This window comes from Piliocolobus tephrosceles, chromosome 4, assembly GCF_002776525.5.
Source record: "Piliocolobus tephrosceles isolate RC106 chromosome 4, ASM277652v3, whole genome shotgun sequence".
Taxonomy (NCBI): Eukaryota; Metazoa; Chordata; class Mammalia; order Primates; family Cercopithecidae; genus Piliocolobus; species Piliocolobus tephrosceles.
In genome coordinates, this window is record NC_045437.1 from 50,784,287 (window position 1) to 50,807,945 (window position 23,659).

The 23,659-nt window shown below is 39.3% G+C and overlaps 1 protein-coding gene across 1 annotated transcript in view; it reads right to left on the minus strand.

Annotated features, from left to right (window-relative positions):
* PIK3R1 (phosphoinositide-3-kinase regulatory subunit 1) overlaps positions 1-23,659 on the minus strand; it is an 83,784-nt gene that overhangs the window by 15,902 nt on the left and 44,223 nt on the right. The window contains exons 3-7 of the mRNA XM_023207897.3: positions 12,383-12,475; positions 11,861-11,935; positions 5,872-6,003; positions 4,866-5,067; positions 4,590-4,669 (exon numbers count right to left, since the gene is read on the minus strand). Of these exons, the coding sequence (XP_023063665.1) occupies positions 4,590-4,669; positions 4,866-5,067; positions 5,872-6,003; positions 11,861-11,935; positions 12,383-12,475 (582 nt within the window). The remainder of the gene's footprint in view (positions 1-4,589; positions 4,670-4,865; positions 5,068-5,871; positions 6,004-11,860; positions 11,936-12,382; positions 12,476-23,659) is intronic.

Consider the following 23,659-nt stretch of genomic DNA (forward strand, 5'->3'; position numbering starts at 1 on the left):
AGGGCACAAATAAAACTATTGTTTGACAAAACCTAGTGTGGCTTGCCTGTTTAGTTCTACACATCTAAAAACATGTAATTTTTCAAAGTTGCATTTCTCCCCTTTGAAGCAACCCTCTAATGTCAGACCACATTTTAAACCCAATAAAAATTAAATCAGAGAAAAGTAAAACTCTTTGAATGTCATTTCCCTCTACCTTAGTGCTTGCCTTTAGTCTGGGTTGAGAACCAAGCCCAGAGCATTTAAAACAAGATTTATGAATCAGGCTCTTCAGGATGAATGTTTTGCAATGTGCCAGTGGTTAAAAATTAACTTTGACAGGTGTAGAAGGGCAAGGGGGAGAAAGAGTCATTTATTTTCCACTCTGGGCTTGAGGGTGCAATATTAGACTTCAATTATACTACATTAATATTTCTGAATATATCCATGAAATCTGAAATATGTAAATACACTTATAATGGGTTTCATTCAAAGGCACCCTGTGTTAAATAGACTTATTTTTACCTTGGTTTGCCTACAAATACTTTACCTACCTAAGTATTAATTGGGTAAAGAGAACACAATGATTCAAGAAAACTTGTTGTTTGGCTTTAAATATTTTTAAGACGTTTTAGTAACAAAATAGAACAGCAAACTATCAACAAAGCTCAGAGAGCTTACTGTGTGCCCTACCTTTTCCAAATCTTAGCTTCCCTCCGTAAATGAAGAGAATCCTTATTTCACAGGATTTCTGGATGCATTGGATGTGTTGATGTGTGACTATTCTTTGAAAGTTGGAAGTTTATCAAAGAATAAATTTGGATAATTATTATGCTGTATCTAGTTGTCTGCTAGGAAGAGCTCAAAAGGAGAAGAAGCCTTTACCCCTGCCCGTTAGAAATGTCATTAAGTAGATTAATAGGAAAAACTATAGACAGTTAAATATAAGATGACAGAAAGCTTAAAGGCATAAACATACTGAAAGGGTCGACTTAACTTGCATATAAAACAGGGGAAGGACCTACTTGAGTGGAGATAAAATGGATGGCACTGCTTGGGGCAGCTACGTATGGTTGCATATGTTGTGCACTGTGCAAAGGCACCTAGGCAAGATGGAGGAATGGTGATGAAATCTAGGCTGCTCCATTCACCAAGCCACATATAGAGGAAGGGCTTCATACAAAGGCACCTTCCTCCCTCCAAGCAACATACCCACATCAGGGAGGCAACTTCCCAGAGTGTCTCTTTTTGCCCCTACAGGCTCCTAGAGGCCGTAGCTCTGCTGGCTGAGAACATGGCATAAGGAAAAAGGCCTGACAGAATTCACACAACTAATGAGGAAGAGGTGGACTGAAGGAATCAGACCTGCTGAATGAGGACAGCTCTCATAAGGCCTCAAAAGCTAGAGTTGATGCGATAGACAGTAGAGAAATGATCAGTTCATTAAATCTCATACCAACCCCAGGAGAGAGGCATTAACCCAGTTCCACAGTCTGGAAAACAATTTGGAAAAGCTGAGTTTCTGGAAAGAGTTGAGATTCCAATCCAGATCTATTTGAGTCAGAAGCCCACTATTTTTTCCACCGCATGGCTCATGGAGTGATTTGGAGCCTTATCCTGAAAAGTATAAACATTGCCCTGACATTGTTTACTATGTGTGACCCATGGGGGCTAATTTCACATATTTTTAGTTTATTACATGCTGGAAACTTCAGACGAGTTTTTGACTGGACACTAAAAGCAGCCTCGTTGCTCATGAAGATTCCAAAAACCCAGGCAGCAGGGGCATGGCAGATAGAACGGGCTGGAGTGTAGGAGGCGGCTCCTGGGCAGATCCGGTTTGGGCCCCTGCTGGCTGGGTGGCACACAGCAAATCTCTATCTGTGGGTCTCGATTTCCTCATGTCTAAATTGGTAAAGCTGGACAATGCTTTCAACTCTAAAATGATGCTTCTTTTGTGATACTATCACTTAAAATATGTACTGCTTTTGTAAAATACTAAGCCATTATTTTGTACTGTGTAATTTATTTTGAATAGGTCTTTAAACTCCATGCATCAAAATGCTATTTCTCCTTTGCCTATTCAAATTGTACCTATTCTTCAAGACACATTTCAAGCCCTATTTCTTCTATGAGCCTTTTCTGTCTACTCCATTACCCTAGATAGTCACCAGCTGCATCTCTAAAGTCCTTTTTGTACTTAGAGTATGTGAACTCCCACCTACCATTTAATTAGATACTATGTGCTAATGGGTCTTATTTGAACTGATACTTTGCCTCAAACATCATAAGCTTTGTCATTTCAAGTTCTATCTGGTAATAATTAGAAATGCTATCTATCTGCCCTATAACAGAGTCTTGCTTTTGTCTCCCTTAAATATCATTCAGGTACTCATTTGTGTTCACAACAATGTTACTGTAAACGGCCATTCACTGGAGATGGAAGGTGCTATGCTTTCAAAGTTCTGTCTGGTACTAGCACATGCTGTGGCAATGCTGAAGGACTCTAAGAAATTATTGCATTTTTTAAACCAGGCCTAAGAATCATTTCTTCAACCCAGGTTGCCATACTAGTCATTTGCACTGGAGACATTCCTGAATACAAAGATGTTCTGGATGGGGATGTTTTGTTCCTGGAGTGGGCAGTACAATGTATGCAAACATGACAGATACTACAACAGCCATTTAATTCCAAAGGTCCTATACAAATCACACAAAGTTCCTGGGAAAACGGCTCAAACTAGAGTTTAAAACCTACTTGGATTTAATTTTTTAAAGAGGTCACATAAATACTGGGATGATCCAGCAAATGTTCAAGGCTTTGTCATTCTTTAGCAGAGCTGATGGAACTAATCCTCCTTTGAAACAGGCGCACCAATTGCTCAGTAGAGAAATATAGGGTCCTTTGACATATCAAACAGCTTTCTGGGTGGCATTATGAAAATAGTGCAGATACCCATTTTTACTTTGGTGGAATTAGGATGCAACTAACAGAGACATTAAACCAGGTGACACCAGTCAGGCTAATCAAACTCTACCACTGATTCTACTATACCTTGTGTAGTAGAAATTTTCCAAAATTCCATGTGATAAATTCATTTGTGGGTATCTGTCAAAACCCTGTCTGGCACTGGCTTCCATGTGTCTCTTCTCTCTAGAGGGGTGGCCACTGAAAAGATCAGGGCTACCCTCACTAGCCTTCACTGAAAGCAGGCTCCAGCTCTCCCTAGTCTCTAACAGAAACCTCAACTTAAGTGCCACATGCCGCATCCCTATGCCCATTCTTTCCCACTAAGTCCAAAGGCAGCCTCTGAACACCAGCACAGAGCTGTCAAATCCATTCACAGTGACCTGTGTACTCACACGAGATGAAGCCTTTTGGCCACCCCCTGGACTGAAGTCCTAGGCCCTACCTGTTGACAGTCTTCTTTGACGTAGTTTACCTAGAATTCTGGGCACCCTGTTAAACATTCTGCTTGCTGTGATTTGGAACATCCCATGCTTGCCTTATCTACTATACCTGATGCTTCTCACCTCTGGTACCACAGGTACCATTTTGGGCCTGTCCACATAAATCTTTCCCAATACTCACATCTTCAGTGTTTACCTACCCGATCCTCTATCCTACCCCCTTGCAGGTGGCTTTTGAGTCTAGGCCCTGGCCTCTCTTAGGCTGCCCCATCCAGATGCAAGTAACCAAGCCTGGCTGTGCAATACCCAATTAAGAAAAAGCACAACTTAACTCTCCATTGCATGATGACGAAACTGAGTCCCCATGCCTGTTCATACCGAGATAAATATGGTAATCTGCACATATTACCTATGATAAATATATTCATGGAGTTTCATTTAAGTTCCAGACATAAATTAAGACTACAAGCAACACCTTTTACTGGTCCTGAAACTTCACATATAGGACCCTAATCACTATTCTAAATCACCAGTGACGATTAGCTAACTTTTAACTAGTATATAGCAAAATCAGGTTGTTTAGACTTTCCACAGTAGAAGAAAAATACATCAGTTTAAATTAAAGGCACTGCTAACACGGTCTACATTTCCTGCTTTGTTAAATGGCTAACTGAACAGCAGCCTGCTTTCAAAGAAGTGTCTGGCTTGCTCAAACTTGCTGCAGTGAACGCTCTGCTTTCATACTGCTCGCATTATTGAAAATGTTTATTTTGACAGGCATTTCTCAGCATACCCACTTCCAAAAAACACATTCTAAAATACTTTAAATTATATAGTAATTATAAATCCCCTACTTTATAAGTATTAGAAAGAAAAACAAAAATGTCAACAACTAAAATGAACTCCATAAATTTCTTCAACAACCTGAAGCATAAATGTTGAAGGGTACAGGGAACTCTCCAAACTCTCACCTAAAACCAAGTTTAATTTAAAATCCGCAAATGTTGAAACTCAGATAATAATTAACATATACACTATCACTCAGCTATTTTTTTTCTTTAAATCACAAGGTAACATGTTACTACCAATCGTAATTCCATAAGAAGCTGTATTACTTCAAAGGAGGTTTACAGCCACCATTTTTTAAGGCTCTAAAAAAAGGAACAATGAGAGAATGTTAAATGTTCAAAAAGCATTACCTGGTGCAGGCTGCCGTTCATTCCATTCGGTTGAGATTAAAATTTCTATAACTTTTATGAGGTTTTCAGTATTATCAGAGCTGTAAGAAAGAGAGTTTATTAGAAACCTTTTCCCTAAAAGCAAACTCATTTTCATTATATACACTCAAGTGAACGTGTGTGATAGCATTTGGGCATGCATCTCTGGAGTAGTATATTTAGAATACATTGTCATGACTAATCCATTTAGGACCACCCTCATCACCCCAAACTACATGTTTGTCTCCTTTCACTTACCTGGCCGCTGAGAATCTGAAAAGCATAGGGCTGAAAATTTCAGAAAGTACTCTTGCATTCAACAGATTTTTGCTGGAGGTTTGAGAGAGCTTGAAGAAATGTTTTAACAAATACTGAAGCGTAAGCCAATACTGATGAGGTATGCTAGGCGACCTAATAAGCTTCTTCAATAGCTGAATATATTCTTCGGAGCTTTGTACTTCTACAAGTTTAAAAAAAAAAAAAAAGAGAAATGAGTAAGAGACTATTTCCAGGTATCAGTGAATAAACACAGAGAAAAGCTCTGTTCTTTCTTCAAGCTATAGGAGTCATTTAAAAAGTTGTTGGGAGAAGCACACAGTACATTTGTCCTTCTCATTAAAAAATGCATTATGAGAAAGAAGAAATCTCAGGTCAAATGGAAAAGCAAAAAGCTCAGTGTGTAAAAAAAAAAAACCACAAGCTGTTTAGGGTGTGCTGGCAGCAACTTACCCAGTATTGAGCAGCTTCAAGTGTGATTGGCTAACTCAGAGGAGCATCAGATAAGTATCACAGGTTTTAACTTTGAAGGTTACGAACCACAGTTTCCTGTCCCCAAAGCACTTAACTGAACCTTAGCTCCTAAAACTGAGAGCCCTCTTCCCTCAACACATTCTGTTATGGCCACTCAGGGAAGGTGACAAGAACATCCCCCATCACTGGATCCTAGTCCCGGTTCCTTGAATCTGACACTAGTACTTGGAAGACCATGTCCTTCATGGACGTACAAACTTTGTTAAGACCAACAGGTTAACAATGAGCCATTTCTGATTCTGACATGCAGACGGGCTTCCCAAGCAAATGAGAATCTAGGTCTTCGCTTGGATGCTTGGGTGGAGGAGGAAATTTGAGGTGGTATTGTTGGGGGAGGAACAGGTGGCTACTACTACTATTTTCTAACCACTATCTCTATATATGCAATACATATACAAGCATGTCTACATCTCCATGTATGTCCAATGAGGTTCTCAGAAGAGAAAAAACAAACCTTGAGCTAAAGAAATCATTTCACTGTAAACGGCTGCTGGAATGACAGGATTTGGTAAGTCCAGGAGATAGCGTTTGAAAGCGTCGGCCAAAATGTGCACATCGATCATTTCCAAGTCCACAGAGGCTGTATCTAGGAAACATTTTAAGAAATATTTCAGACATTTATTTTATAGAATGCATCAGTTGGCTAATTTTCTGAACATCTGACTCGTGTGACCAAAAAAAAAAAAAAAGGAAGCAATATGAGGATAAATATAAGATACAAAGTATTCGTTAGCTGTACTTCTTGTAGGGGTTGATCCTGGCATTTGGGGTAGAACAGTTTTTCCTGTAGAGGTCTGTCTGACATATTGCAAGCATTTGGGATGCCTGACCCCCTGCCCATGATGCCAGTAGCAGACCTCTGGACTTTGGGGCAAAAAAAATAATACCTTTGTGATGGGCTGAATTGGGCTGCATCTTCAGTGGTTACCTACCCCATCCTCTATCCCACCCCTCTAAGCCCAAACCCCTAGTGCCTCAGAAAGTGACTGCATTTAAGTTAAAATGAGGCCATTAGAGTGGACTCTAATCCAATCTAATTGATATCCTTCTAGGAGGGGAAATGAGGACACAGAGAGACACACTAGGGATGCACAGGCACAGAGGAAAAAACGCTGTGAGGACACAGTGAGCAGGCAACCACCTGCAAGTCAAGGACAGAAGCCTCAGGAGAAACCAAACATGCCTTTATCTCAGACTTCTAGCCTCCAGAATCACAAGAAGTAAGTTTCTGCTTTTTGAGATGGAGTCTCGTTCTGTCGCCCAGGCCGGAGTGCGTCTCTGGTGTGATCTCAGCTCACTGCAACCTCCACCTCCCGGGTTCAAGCGATTTCCCCTGCCTCAGCCTCCTGAGTAGCTGGGATTACAAGTGCGTACCACCATGACTGGCTAATTTTTGTATTTTTACTAGAGACGGGGTTTCACCATGTTGGTCAGGCTGGTCTCGAACTCCTGACCTTGTGATCCACCCACCTCAGCCTCCCAAAGTGCTGGGATTACAGGCGTGAGCCACTGTGCCCGGCCAAGTTTCTGTGTTTTAAGCCAAGCAGTCAGTGGTAACTTGTTATAATTGCCTGAGCAAATGAATATAGAATCCAAACATTTCCTAACACCCTCTGAGGGTGGTTCTGCCCTGACTGAGAAGGGTTCTAACTAGGAATGGTTAGTCATATAGTAAATGTTTCCTAAAACCTCAACTGGAAAATTTGAAAAATGCATATTCCCAGATTTCCTAAGACTTGAGTTGATATATCTCAGAATTCATGTAAATGTCACCAACAGAGTGGCAGATTCAACAGTAAGATACTACAGACTTTTAGCAACCAAGCTCAACAATACCCATGAAAGTAATTTCAACATTTTTAGAATATTTCTCCCTAATTCTGGCTGAGTATTACTAATCTAACCTGTGGACATCAGACTATCTCAGAAAATAAGATGAGCATACCTGTCCAGTAAATGCCACAGCGGGGAAACAGGTCAAGCGATCCAATAATGGGGGTGATACTAATCAAAACCACTGTCCAGGCACTCACTATGCATGGCACTCTGAGTACTTGGGTTGGAAAAAGACACAATGCCCAGCAGAAAAAAGAGATGCTAGAAACAAAGATCTGGGGGCAGGGGTGACCATGGGCCTCCAAAAAAGAAGAGGCCTTTGGCTGCTGCTGAAGGATGTACACTAGCAATGTGAAGGGTAACTTGAGGAAACTGATCTGGAGACTTGTGTACTCAGTGGAGAAAAGGTGGGCTGATGGGCAAGATACTACATTTGTAACAGCTTTACTAATGACAGTGTTAAGAATAAATTGGAAAGGAGTGCTGCTAGAAGTAAAACTACCAGTTTTAGTTCTCTGAATCAAGGTGATGGGGATCTGAATTCTAATGCAGTTAGAAATGTGCAAGATATTATCAAGAGCTCATATAACTCAGTGATTGACTGCATTGGGCTGTGGCCTAGGAGAGAATGAGGAAGTATGAAAGTTTACTGCAAAGTGTTTGAGTATAAGTGAGTGGGAGAAGGTAGTAGCCTAGATACCCTTCAATGAAGTATGATAGTACAAATCATTCGAGGTTGAGCCTAAGACTACAAAAATTCCTTGGACATATTGTTATCATAAACCAAACCTGCCCCACTAAGTAGGCTGACGTTCCAAAAGTGAGTCACCCAACCACAGAGCTTTAAGAAAAGTCAGACTGGAATAGGATATGGACAGGTCAACTTGAGGAAAAGAATTACTAAATTTTAAAGGTGAGAGACAAAGTGTTAAATCACTTAAATGTCCTACAAACAACTAACCAGAGACCTATCACACGTTTAACAAATGTGGGAGGGGCAATACCATTGCAGGTCTTTGCCTAAAGGATCTAATGTTGAAGGTAATGCAATTGTGAGCATAATTAAATACCACCAAATAAAATCGTTTGTGTGTGTCGCTATAGGAATTCTCTATGGTCACCACTCTTGGCCGTGCTTCTGGTTTCCCATACACTTTGCCCCTGTGTGTTTCATCTAATGTCTCTTTGCCCAGAAAATTAGTATTACTGAATTTGCTTATCCTAAAATATGTGATAAAACATTTGGTGATGCAATATAAATGTTAAGATAATAAATATACACACATCCCTCCCTCAGGCAGGGTCTCCCTCTGTGCTTTTGCAGTGCTAATGAGCCATCGCTCTATCAAGACACTTCCCAAAGAGTATAATCATCATATGGGATTATGTTTCCCCCACTAGACCAAGGTATGTCAAGGGCAAGGACTGTGGCTGTCACCTGCTCTTCTCGCATCCCTCAGTGTCCAGCACATACAACGTGTTAAATGTTTGTGGACTGAACTAGAAGGCTCTTAGAGGGAAGTTAATTTGTCAAAGCCCTTCTCTAACACATGAGGTATATCAAAAGAACTTTTATAGTGTATGAATAAAATTATCTTATGCAGGTCTTTGGGTAACCTTACCTTATGTCAAATTCTACTAGAGTCAGTGACAAAGTCTGTTTTATTTACCTGACTTCTGCTCTCTAAGAATCCTTTTCTGCACTGAAACTGGCCTAACGTGCTCTCCCACTAGCTATTCACACCTGTCATGTGATGACTTTTGAAGAGCTACATAATCTTTAGGTCTTGGTTAGAGGAGTTTGCATTCTCTCCTACCTCACTTTTCACTGAGTCTACTCATGACAGGTACCCCGTAAACTCTCCAATTCTTCACTCCTCCCTCCCTCCCTCCCCCTGGAATGGAGTCCCCTCTTCTTCAGGTCTCTCCCTAGATGTCTGGAGACATTTCTGATTGTCACAACTCGGGGAGAATGCTGCTGGCACCTCGTGGGTAGAGGTTAGGAATGTGGCTAAGCATCCCACAATGCACGGGACAGGCTGCCACTCTTCCAGCAAAGAATTATCCAGCCTAAAATGTCAATAGTACCAAGGCTAAGAAAGCCTGAGTCAGGTTAGAAGAAACCAAAAACTGTCAGGTGAAAACCTGAATCATTAAAACTTGCATGAGACAAAGAAACAATTTATTTTAGGGCAAAATTTAAAAACAGAAAAAATTCAAGGACTTTTGGAGTCACTCAGCTACTGAAAAATGTGAAAGAAATTATTTACCTGAGGGTCAGCTTTCTTTTCTGGTGAGTTAAAGTTACTAGGATGTACATCACAAGGTTAGTGTGTGGATGAAATAGCTTAGCAGGTGCTAATAAAAGTGGGCTATTGTCTGCCATGTCTGTCCTTTTCAAACACGGGTTAATTCATAAGGTTAGTTAAAAGCCATAATTTTTTTTTTAGGTGTAAGTGACTATTTTGGAGCTTCCTCCAGGATATTATACAATATTTTTATGTATTGAAAAATCTTCGAGTTGGAAACAGACCTGGCAGATCCACTCCCAAGTCTGGACAACATTTATTTATATTTGGTGGGGTGGCACAAAATTCACTTTTTTAGCACAGACTCCAAATGAAACCACTTTTCTATGTGTTTTGATCTCACTGGGGAAGGAAAGCTGTCGGTCAAAATGTACCATTGACGTGAGTCTTGGTTGTTGACTCTACCTTGTGAGTGGTGTGAAGAGTTTTTTTTTTTTTTTTTAACAACTAAACTGCATCATTTTGTGTTGATCACATTACAAACCTAACCACTATTTCTCAAATAACTTTCACTTCATCAGGCTCTGATGTCTAAACTTTTCCTGCGACTAAACATGTTCATAATTTGACCAATTTTCTGACCCAAACGTGTGTCTTTATTTCAATTGGCTAAGGACAAAATTCAGCATTTCCTTAATGCCCTGATAAAGCTGTCAGAAATACCAAAAAACAAGCCTTTTCACCTTGAGTGTTCTGCATGTTAACTTCTAATGATCTGCTCTGTGGGAGGTGCAGGAGGCAGAGCAGCAAAGAGGATATGCCCTGTTCGCATGCAACTGATTTCCATGTACAAAGGAAAAATGAAGTTAAACATTTTTTTAACTTTTAAAACATTTGGTCAGAACATTTCAAGTGTAAGAATTTACTGATACTGATAAAGGTCTAGTTTCCTCCTTTTCTCCAAAAAGACCTCTTTTCTAGAAAGTCTCAGAAGCTGCCTCATTTTGAAACTGCCTCACGCTTCAAATTCTCATTTACTATCATGTGGGCATTCTTTGTATAATTATACCTCTGAAGGAGTGCAAAACTGGGTTTCACTCTTTTTGGTTTAAACACCTAAGTTCAGTTAAAATGACGTGAGGCAGTATATAATTTTTTTTAAGTGTTATGAGGGAATGAAGGATCTTGAGAGATTTTAGAAGTCAATATAAGAAGATGACTTGCTGGAATGCTGGCAAGTAAATTGATTTGTAGTTTTTTTCTCTATGCCAAAGGAGGAAGTGGGTGTGTGGGGTACTAATGCCCTCTTGGCTAAATTAATTAGTGTCATTTAACCAAACTGTCCTCAATTCTTCCCAATTCCACATCCAGTGACATGTTGGTTAGCTTGAAATAAGCCCTGGTGGGAATATTCATGCCACAAAAATTGGCAGACGCTACAAACCAGGGCCTTTTTCTTCCTAGAGAGTTGGTTTATCAGCACACCACTGAACATAACAATATCATGATGTTACTTAATGTACTCAACACAAGAAAAAGCAAGAAAGAAGGCAAGCCAGAAAGAAAGGGAAAGGGAAAAGGACAATGGAAGGGAAAGGGAAAAGGACAATGGAAGGGAAAGGTAATAAAAGAAAAAGGATGTCAGAAGAGACATTTCTTAAGTGACACAGGCTTAAAAATATTTTTTTTTTTTTTTTTTTGAGACCGAGTCTCGCTCAGTCACCCAGGCTGGAGTGCAGTGGTGCGATCTCGGCTCGCTGCAAGCTCCGCCTCCTGGGTTCACGCCATTCTCCTGCCTCAGCCTCCCAAGTAGCTGGGACTACAAGCGCTCGCCGCCACGCCCGGCTAATTTTTTTGCATTTTTAGTAGAGACGGGGTTTCACCGTGTTAGCCAGGATGGTCTCGATCTCCTGACCTCGTGATCCGCCCATCTCGGCCTCCCAAAGTGCTGGGATTACAGGCTTGAGCCACCGCGCCCGGCTAAAAATATTTTTTAACTGCTTCAGATGAAATAGATGTAGCCAAATTCAGAGTCAAGGAAAGATGGTAGATACACGGAGAGAGAGAAACATCAAGAGGTGGTTTCTGTCCTCTGCAGGAGCCAGGGCCTGATGGCTATGATGATGGCCAACATGCCTGAAGGGAGGCATGCACACACTTGCAGCCCAGCTCAGGAGAAAAATGTCAAAGGTTTGCACTGTTACCATAACAGGGCAGGGGGAGCTGTGCATGATTTGAGTTCCCTTTAAATTTAGAACATTGCATAGATTAAATTCAATTTTTTTGTGTGTGCATTACCTGAAACAGAAAGCCAAGACCTGTCTTTCCCATTTGTATTTCTAGCTCTGTGACACTTACCACAATCAAGAAGCTGTCGTAATTCTGCCAGGTTGCTGGAGCTCTGTGTTCTGTATAGAGTTGAACATTCCAGACCTAGGACACAAAACAGACCACAGACTATGTATGCAAAACACAGCTCTCTGGAGAACCTGTGAGCCTGCTGCCAGAGACATTCCAGTTTCCATCCAGTATCTGTTCTAGATGTGTACCAAATATTCTTGGAAGTCAACTCCTACCATTCATCTTATCTGGCATGTAGATAATTTTGGCAAAACCATCTGGCCTCTAAGAAGAAAGTTAATCGTATTTATTAAATTATGAAGAATTTAATAGTTTCCATATGGAAACTACATGTTAATCTAGAGTTAGAAATTATAGACCAAGACATTTTCCCCAGTACTTAGCCCTAAACAGTTTGAGTGTCCAGCAGAGTATCTGGACATAGCTGATAGTAGGAAATTCACTTAATGAATGCACAAGAGACAAATAATAACAGCCATGAAATAAGGGTGAACTGATGCCCTCTGGCAGTCTGGTTACCTTTCTTTTCAATGGCTTCCACGAGCTTGATAAGAAGAGGCGGGGCAACGTCAGGAGGGGCAAACTGCTCTGCAAGGTCCGGGAGAGTCAAAGCTGCAAACAACAAAATCCCACCATTGTATTTAATTTGGATAGTTGAATGCATTAGACCACAATGAAGGACGTACAAAATAATTTAATTACATCTGATCTTAGCAAACTCAGGCCTGAGCAAGAAGAACCCCTGGCTCTGGGCTTTTGCACTGTCCAGGCCAAAGTGATATGCCCACTGCTTCTCACCCAGAGTCTGTTCAGAGTAATGCCCCAAAATTTCCTGCTAAATGGCCTCTTACGGCCTTTCCCCCAGGTCCACCCTCCCCAGGGCAAACCCCCCTGTCTAGGTACACCCCTGGGCCCCAAAGTTGAGGGGAGTGGCAGGATGGATGGGAGTTTGGATGTGCAGGGAGAAGCCAGGGATGAACCAGGATCCAACTCTCTGCATAATACCACACCCTAGGGCAGAACTCTCAGGAGCCCAAGAATCTGAATTCAGATCTCTCCCCCTGGTTATTAGGAAGAAATAACTGCCCAGAAAGGATGGGACAGATTTTATTGAACAGATAATAAAATTTTATTGGACAGATTTTATTGAGTTTTTTTGTTATAAATCATGTTGACATGATTTATAACAAAAATATTTAGGCACGGGTTACTTGGGCCTCTTTTTTGCATTCTTGCCCCATGCCTCACAAATGCCAGGTATGGGCTGAGTCTCAGATCCAGAAGCCAATATGAATGAATACTGCCCACTTGATATCAAATTAAATTTCTGTGTAACTTTGTCAAAGCCTTTGTTTATATATTTTTTGGTCAGTAGATTTTAAAATGTGGTGTTTTCATAAACTTTTTCCGTGCGTTTTAACCATTTGTAATGATACCAAAAAATCTAACTGGATGACACTCATAAATAACATTCTTCAACATTACATTGATAACCTTATTCTCAGTCCAAAAAAATAAAACCATTGTAAGCAAAAAAATTCTCAAATTATGCCAGAAGAGGGAGCTAAATATATTCATCTTAAATTTGTGAAACTGTAAAATAAAGGTAAATTAAAGTCATTATGAAAATATATGTACAACCTGTTTATTAGCCTCATCACTTGCAGTCTTTTCTAGGAACAATTTATATAATCTGAGAAAGACTAAATATTTGCAGTTTTGTTTCTGTGAGATTTTACCAGTAGAGCTCTTTATTATAAGCCATATACTATGGTAAACAAATTTCCTTTTTTTTTTTGAGACAGGGTCTCACTCTGTCACCCAGGCTAGAGTGTAGTGGCATGATCATGGCTCGCTGCAGCCTCAACTTCATGGGCTCATGTGATCCTCCCACCCCAGCCTCCAGAGTAGCTGCGACTACAGTGTACAGCACCACTCCCAGCTAATTTTTTGTATATTTTTAGTAGAGATGGGGTTTTGTCTTATTACCCAGGCTGGTCTCGAACTCCTGGACTCAAGCAATCCGCCCACCTCAATCTCTCAAAAAGCTGGGATTACAGGTGTGGGCCACTGCACCTGACCAACAAATTTTTAATTAAGCCTGTATTTCAAGTACTAAAAGTCAACATAGAACACATTCATGCTACCAAAGTAGTGTTACTAAATTTTGATCTCAGAGAATGAAGTATGATTAAGTCGTTGTGCAAAAACACTCAGACTGCAGTACACAATGTGCAGTACATAGATAGACACATGATCTTTCCACCTAATTCTATTTAGCATTGCAACTACCCAGGATAAAAAGAGAAGAGTTACATTATGAAGGAAAATCTTATAGCAGCACTGTCTATTAGAGTTTTCTGTGATGATGGAAATGTTCTACAGCTGTGCTCTCCAATAAAGCAATGCCTAGCCACAGTGACTATTGAGTAAAATGCAGTCACTCCAACTGAAGAACTGAATTTTTTGTTTTAACTGACATAAATGGAAACAACCATATGTGGCTAGTGCCCACGGTATTAGAGAGTATAGTCTTATCTGCCTGCACAAGGGCAAATTTTGTCAATGGCAGATGAAAGATTCCCGAGTCAGCTTTGTGTTACAGACCCCACTCTAAAGCTATCCCTGAAGGCAAGGCATCTTAACATAGAGCTAATCAATATTTGAACTCAAAGCCCTGCAATGTTTACCATTCGATTTCTTGAGTGACTTTGTCCTACTGCAACATCACTGTAACACGTCTTAGGTTTCATAAAAGCACGAACGACCAGCCATTAACTTTCCAGTCACTGTGCAGAGGGCTGGGTGGGAACTTCACCATGCTCCAGTGTCTCCCACACCGGCCAGAGCTAAGCACCACCTGGAGAACGTGCCAGAAATACTGATTCCCAGGTACCACCCTAAATCTTCAGAATCAGAACATCCAGGAATGGGCTAGTAATCTGTTTGGGGTTAGAAATAAGCTTTAGGACACACTCTTTTGATAAGAAAATTCATGTGGGTGATCCTATGAAAAAGTTCAGCAATGACATCTCTCAAATCTCTATATGTTAAAATGTAAATATATCTGGAAAGCACTTAAAATACGAATGTCTTAAAGATTTCATAGTCTACTTAAAAGCATTAAAAAATTTAAAAGAAATATTATAAAATGAAAGGGTACACCATTTCCTCTGATAAATTATAAACCACTTCCCTTTGCCTTAATATCAACTCACAAAAGTATCCTCTCTCACAAACACCTTCTACACCGAACACAATGAAATATCCTATCAGCATATATAATAGAAGGGAAATATACAGGTAGAGAAATGATGTAGAAAAGTGTTATTAAGATCCATTATTGTGTCATTTGTTAGGCCTCTCAAACTAACAAGACTTAGCACACCCCAGATCTCAAAAAGCTAAAGGTCACATAGTAAATACATATCCATGCAACTCTCATGCAACCAACATGCCAATTCCTCTTCCCCTTTTCTCATAAATTACACAGGCATTTTTTTTAATTAAAAAAAACTTTAATGTTGGCTCTGAAAATAGAATTACTTAATAAAGGTTTGCCTCAATCCAGAGTCTTATCAACACAATCATTTCTGCAGGCAAATATGAAAGTTAAATTAAATGATAATTAAAGATTTCATCTAATTGTGATTGAAATACGCACCCAAAAGTTGTTATATTGCTGGGCTGGCAAATGCTCATACATAAGGGTTTCCAGCTCTTTCTTCATTAAGCTTGAAAAAAATTTTTTAAAAAAGCAAAACCTCCTTGCTTTCGTCTTTCCAATGTTTTTTTTTTTTTTTTTTTTTTTTTTTTGGCAAAAAGTGTTAATTTACCTGCAGTATCCTGAGCTACAAAACATCGTATGTTTTATGCATTACTCATTCAGGTGTTGGACGAAGTTTCTGAAAAGCACTGTGCTACACCAAGTCAGGTGTCTGTGAGAACACTGGAACTTTTCTCAAAATGCACACCAGACTGCTTTAAAAAGAAAAAAACAAAAAAATACACATAGGTACTAGGAAGCATAAGTACTCTTTTGGTAATGTATTGAGTGACTCCCCACTGAATTTTTAATATTGAAAAAAGCTTTATCGCTCAAATGTATGAATCATCATAGCTGGTCAGGATTTTGCAACTGGAGTTTGAAAATGGTAAATTTTACAAGGTTGTTTTTTTAAAATGACAATTCAAAGATTTTCTATTCCTTAGTACAAAATGTCTGTGAGACAATCCGTTTCCTCTTTAAAATATTTAGACTTGGGGAATGTGAAAGTTCTACCCAAAAAGCTTTAAAGTTTCTATCATCTACTTCCAACAATAGGATCAAGTACCATTGAAAGTCTAAAAAGTATTTTAAAACAAAATATTAATTTTTATGACAATCCTAAAATCAACTATGCCTTTAATTTTACTAAATACACAAGGTCAAGAATCACTTTTCCATTAGATTCAATTTTAAGAAATTCCAACAGGAAATGACAACTGCTAGGAATTACCAAATTTGGCAAGTTGTTCTTTGAAAAGTCCACGATAAAGCACCACGTTACAAAGTTTGATGAACCAAAAAATAACAGGACTAAAAACAAAAAGATGCAAATATTATCAATTATATGGGGGGGGGGTATGGAACAAACACAGATTAACAGAGCACCATCCTCCAACAGTTTACATACAAATTCTCATTACAGTTCAGCTTTTGATTTTTATACCTGAATAAGTAATGGGTTTTGGTTGTGAAGCTTGCTGTAGCACAGTGTATAAGTCTGGAGAACCAACTCCACTCTTCAGAATCAGGGCAAATTTGTTGATTCCTTTACTACAACCCAATCCCAGTTTTTCACTAGCTGAATCATTTTTCATTGAGAAATCAGTATTGCTTAGAAAGAAAAGGATAAATATCAGCAGAAATGTTTAAAAGTAGTGAATCCAAGACATGCATTATTTCAAAAGAAAGGAGGATTCAGCCTTCAATGTTGACCAGAACACCAATGAACTAGGTGTTCCAGGTTGTAGGAAGAATATTTGATGACACATCCGATGCTGCATTTTCCACTAGTTCTGGTTTTCCCCCTTTGCCCTGGTGACAGCCAATCACATGGAATAGAAAAAGAGCCTTCTCTCCAAACTTCAGCCCTTCCCAAACCACTGATATGGACAGGCCTCGACAGTCCTTGGGCACCAGCGGTGTGTGGGAGACAGTGACATTCTTTGCATTAAGTGGTGCCAACACCGTTATGAAGTGCAAAATGAAACCAGCACACAGCTGCACCTTCGGGAAGCATTCTCCATAAAAAAAGATATTTTCAAGTTAGTGCCTGGCAGGGCAGAGTGGAAAGTTTAAGCTGAAACACTGGGACTCCAGAGGCTGCGCAAGCCAAATATTTCATTACCGATGGAAGCAGTTTGGAAGTGTGTGAAAAACTGCCACTTACCTCTAAAAATGTAATACAAAGAAAAGAAAGTGTATATGCAAAGTGTGGATCAATATTATATCAAGATGTTAGTCTGTCTGCTAACTGCTACTGAGTCAAAGCTATTTCTGTCTGAATCTCTCTCAGGACTTCAAGTGAAAAATGTATATTCTGGTGGGCAAATCTAATCCCAATTCTTTTCTTAAATAAACCTTTTAAGCATATTCATACTTTATGCTTATAATGATTAACACCCTGAACTTTAAACGTATTAAGCTTTATGGGCGACACTACAACAAATGATGGCCTGTGTTCTTTAAGCAAAAACAAAGCAAAAAATCCAACGACGAGTTCCTTAATTTTGGGACACATCTGTTTAATCAGTAGTAAAAAAGTGATTAGAAGCAGAGCTTTAAAGCCAAAGAGGCTTAGGTTTTAATCCTTGCTTTGCCACTTACTGAATTCAGCAATCTTGGGCAAGTTAATTAACTTGAATCCCATTTATTCATCTGTAAAATGGGAATACTTATGTGAAATAATAAGGATTAAATGAATAATATATATATATAAACATGACAACACTCGTGCCCAGTATGTAGAAAGCACAAACTAATAGGTAGTTATTATTGTTAGAATTAGTCATGTAATCTTTATTATTGTTTAGATTATGGAAATACACCGATTGCGACTGCAGGTTTTAAGACCAGAAATTATCATACTTAGAGTCTTCTCAATACTCTTCTAAGGAAGCAAGCTGGAAGCATATTTGGTAAACACTTGCGTTTTGCCTTTGTATATATACATAATACTCAAAATCCTCGGAAGTCAAAACCAAAATATTTTCAATTTATCACACTTTTCCCCAAAAGGACCACAATACTAATATATTTGAGTCACTAGACTTCTTCACATTCAGAACACTGAATGTGAAGAAAAAATGAAGTTGGAACGACTGTGTACTAAATTATATTGAGCGTGGTGGAAACAAGAACTTTTTCTTTTTTTTTTTGGAGGAAGGAGAAAAAAAGTGTGGGCAACTCAAAATGAGAGTACAAAGAGTAGATGTGGAAATAAATCTTCAGCCATAACTATATTATTTTCAGAGAAAACTAGCAGGAGTGAATTAAAAGACTTGCCAACAGATTTAAACTAGACATTTGTAAATCTCCTCAGATACCCTAATTAGTCTTTAATATAGTTAAGTTTATCTTCTCCCATTTCTCTCTCCTGCTGCACAGCTAAAAACAAATGAAAGGGATTTGAGATCCTCTGTCCATTCGTTTTATTTCTAGACAACAGACTGGTATAGAAAACAAACAGCAGGCAAAGATCTTATTAAACATAAGCAGACCTAACAGCTTTGTTTCTGATGGCCTTAGCTAAAGCCTCAGAGTTAAGAGGTAACTGAAATGCAAGATTACATTTAATCTTTGACAGGCTAGCCTAATTAATTGTGATCCTTATCACCTAAATTGGAGTTTGATTCTAAGATTACAATTTACAGTGTGTAGCAAATTAAAATGCTAGGCAGGATATAAATGGGGAAGAAAGGGGCTTCCTCCTCTCCTCACCAGAAAAATAATTTATACTTGAGTCCACAGGATTTTTGAAGCCAATGATTTATAAGGAAAGTTGGTCTTTCAGTGTGCTAAGAAACATTTCATACAAAGTGTGACCCAGAAGCCCCCAAAAAGAAAAAAGACAAATCATAGGCCATACCACGCAATGGGCGGTAGGCTGTTTGCTGAATGAATGATTAGTACTGAACATCAACTAGAAGCCACGTTCCCACAGTAAGTATTTTACAGAAATACTTTCATTTATTTTTCATAGCAGTTCAAAGGTATATAGTCTCTATTATCCCCAATTTAAAGGCAAGGAAACTATTTGGCCAATGTCGCAAAGTTCTTAAGTAGTGCCTATGTATTTAGTTTGGGCTTGTCTTCCCTGCGCCACAGTATACAAGTGCCAGTCAAGGAAAGAAGCTTATAGTAAGTTTCCCAACACTTCTCGTAAGCCTCCCTTCTTTAAAAGGTATCTGCAATAAGGGTGTTACGAAACACACAGATATCTGATGGTCAACCCCACAAGGGAATAACCTTAATACTTTCTGATTATGTTCAAGTTAAATGATCTTGATAATAGCAGTTTTTGTACTTCCTCCCCAAATAACAAGTTAATATATTCTCCTCGTTATGAACTACTTTGAAATGCAGATAATTAACACTGTAAATGGAAAAGCAATAGGAGCCCCTATTAATAACCAGAGAAAGGCAGGGGCATTCCAGATGAACCACACTATCTCTGGCTGAGGGCAAACTTGTAGAGACACTTCTCTCCTACTTATATGTGATGATAAACTTCAGAGTCAAACTTATAAATGTCATGTTAGAAATGCTTAAAAATAATAAAGCAGAGTCTTAAAATGTAACTTGAGAAGCTGCGATGTCACAAGCAATTGACAGATCCCTTGATTAGTATTAGGACAGGGCAGGGGATGGAGAGGAACTGGACAGAAAGATGCTACTGGCAGACTAGAGACCAGAAAGAAGCTTTGGATACAGGCTGGGACCTCACTGACAGTGCAGAAGCAGGCCACTGGCTGACCAGGGAGAAAGTGAGTGGGAAGAGAGAGAGGAACTGCCAAAAAGGCAAGTTTGTCCAGCCAGACCGAATAAGCACTCTTAAGAAAGCCTGGATGGAAATGAGGAGAAAAAAGCAGCACTAGATTCCTTTCAAATAACTACAGAGAGCAGGGGTTTTTTTCTCTGACATTTTTAAATATCCTGAAAAGTTGAAAGAATTGTTTAGTGAACGCCCACATTATCTTTCACCTAGATTCTACAATTAACATTTTATCATATTTGCTTTATTTACATGTTTATCCTCCAGCACATCTTTTTTTTAAAAGACGCATTTTAAAGTCAGATGCGAAGTCAGCTGCTACAGACTGAATTGTGTCCCTTCCCCCCAGATTCATGTTGATGCCCTGACCCTCAAAGTGATAGTATTTGGAGACAGGGCCTTTGGGAGGCAGCTGAGTTTAGAGGAAGTCCTGAGGGCAAGTGCTCTCACCATGGGATTAGTGCCTTTATAAGAAGCAGCACCAGAGACCTTTCTTCCCACCCTTCCCATGTGAGATCACAGTGACAAGGCAGCAGCCTGGAGGCTAGGGAGAGAGCCCTCACCAGAACCCAACCACACTGGCACCCTGTGAGAAACAGATTTCTAAATGTCTATGGTGGTACAGACATAAACACCAGTCTGTGGTGTTTTGTTATAGTAACCCTGACCTAATACATCAGTACACTACACCCAAAGAAAGGAATGGAACCCTGTTTAGAAAATGCCAATGTCAAACACAAATTCTGTAAGTGTTTAGTAAATACCCTCTATGTGTCAGAATATTACCAAGAGCAGTGGTTTGAGGCAGTGGTTTCCCAAATTTAATGTACATATTAACAGCCTGATTCAGGTCGGGGTGGGGTCTGGGATTCTGCATTTCCAGCAGGCTCCCAGGTGATGCCCACACTGTCAGTCCTTGCACCACAACCACACTCTGAGTAGCAAGGATTGAGGCTGACCCCACCTGCCACAAAGAGGAAATCCAGACCACTGTGGGAGACAGAATCCCAATGATTGACCTTCTTACTGATAACTTGTTGCCTACATGCCTGAATTTTACAGGCTGATCTTACATCAGACCCCAGTTGATGCTTACGGACTGGAGGGTCTAGCTATCATATCAAATTCGGTCTGATACCACAATGAATTAGGTATCAAAAAAGAGACTAGCAGCCGGGAGCTCTGCTGCCCTGTGCATTGTGTACTGATGAGTGGGGAGGGATTATGTAAGCCACAACTGGCCCAAGATCCCACAGGAAGTTCAAGCCGAGGACCGAGGCCTCCTGATGCCCATGCTAGAGCCTTTCCCACCTCACCACATTCAAGAGGACTTTGCTCTTTGTATTTCCTGTGGGGTGCGAGGAGTTAGGGAGGGACGGAAAATGTTAGGCTGATGACAAATTACTACTACTGATGATAATTCCCACGTAGTGAGCACTTAGTGTAAGAAACTCTGCTCAGCGTTTTATCTCATTGAATCTGTACAACGCTCGAAGGAATTATCATTGTCCCCATTTTACAGGTGAGAAAACTGAGATTAAGAAAAGTTAAACAAGTTGCCTAAAGTCATACCAGCAGTAAGAAATAAAGCTAGGATTTTAAAGAACAGATGGGACTTCAAAGCCAATTGTAACCCCTCTGAATCTAGGTTGCCTTTTAAGGCAGACACGCTGCGGGACGCCACATGTGAGGTTAAAAAATCTTTACATGACACTGATGGACAAGCACTTGGCGACAGTTGCAACCCTTAGTGACAAGAGGTGCGTTTTTTTCAACTTGAGCTTGGACTAGAAGGCCAGCTTCTCACCATCACCTCTGCTTTATCAGTATTGAAGCCTTGCCAGCCCACTCAGCCAGGCTAAATATTTTCAAGACAGCATTTATTAAATATTTTCTCATAAAGCTAAACAAAGCACATTCTTCCCCAAGGATGTAATGGGTTTTATACAGCTAAATATAGCTGGCTAACTTATCACTTTTAGCAAGGTACAAAAGACTCTTCTAGTTAATCATCAGGTGGACAGAGGGCCCCGCAAATAACTTTTTAAAAATACATATTTTGTAATATATATTTGCAAGCACCCCAAAATGAAATCTTAGTAAAATATGCTTAACAAATATATGAAGGGAGTTGAAGCACCCATGATCAAAAAGGGAGAGAAAGGGAAAGCAATGACCTGCATGTGGAATTGCGAAGAAAAATAAAGGCAAGAAAGGCAAGAGGCCTGGAAATATTGTACAGAAAATTCCCTATCAGCCGGTGCAGAAGAAATGCATAAGATAATATTTATTCAGACTTCATTTTAAAAGTTTGAAAAGATCAGCGATACAAGACTATATATATTAAAAAGTAACAATTTTGAGATAAAAGTAAACACAATCCTTAATTGTGTAAGGAATCAGAGTTTAATAAAATGAAGCAATATACTTTCACTACCTCAGACAAAAACAGACTGTGATCAGCAGTGAAATGAACAAGAGGCTATTCACCTCTCTGCTAAAGAAATTAATGAGCTTCTTCTGGTTATGGTTTTAGAATTATAACTTGAGATGGGTCAATTTGGGCAGATGTTGGACCCTATCACTACATTCTCAAAAAAGCTCAGGGTAATACATAGTACTACAGTTACTTGTGCCCAAGCAAAGCACTTAAAAAAAAACATAAAAAACTGATATACAGAAGACTCTATAGATATAGCAGAACCAAAATATAGAAAATACATATATATATATCGATTATAGAAAGAAGCCTGGTCATGTTCTCAAAAAGATTCTCAGAAATAAGCCAACAGATACAGAGAGGTGATATTTGAGTAGTGAGTGAATTCTAATAATTGCTCAAGAGTCAGCAGGGAGAAAGTTATGTCAATATAGACTAGAGCTAACTGGTGAAAGGGGTAAACTAAAAGCTTCACTCAGAGAGGGAACTATTCAATCGGTCATTTTAATTAACACTTTAGATTCCTGATGGAAATACAATGTTAACAATCTGTAGATTGAACACAGCAAAATGTTGGCCTCCTATAATGAAAATCCGTACAATGTTGTTAATGAAAAAGTAGCAGTGACTCAGGCTGGTGGACGGCCCAGAGGTGAAAGCAATCATTTATCACTGCGGGGTATTCCTTTCTGTATTATCTCAGAGTCGCCTCTTCCTTAACAACCGTAACAACCTATGCTCCATTTCTCTGTTGCGCCATTTCTGTCTTCAGCTGAAAGGGAAGTGATAGGGCCTGAACCACAGGAGGGAGTTTGTACATTTTGTTCTATTAGATTAGGCCTCAGTAACTTTATGAATTATAAGCTGTCAACTACTTTTTCATCTGCTATAGAATACGCTTCTTAGAAATTGTGGCTATAAATAAAACAGATGTTTTTTGTTGGCTCTAATAGGAGCTTGAGTAATTTTTTTAAAAGGTCTAGAAGTTAAGCAAATTATCTAAAAGGCTGTTTCAGGTTTCCCCCTGTTGGTCATCTTTTATGTTAGCCTTCTGAAGACATTCATTTTAGCCCATAAATTACTTTTTGGGGCCATTTAATGTAACATACTGGAAAAACTAGAAAGGGGTTTTCAATACGATTGCTTTCTTTCTGTGACTTTTTTTTTTTTTAAGAGTATTGATTAAATCCCCTACCTATTTATGATTGTCACTATATCATATAAAAAGCAATTGAAAATGCACCGTGCTAGTAGAAAAAAATCAGACAATGGATGAGGCCATATGTTCCAGATTTTTCTGCCAACAACATGTTGGTA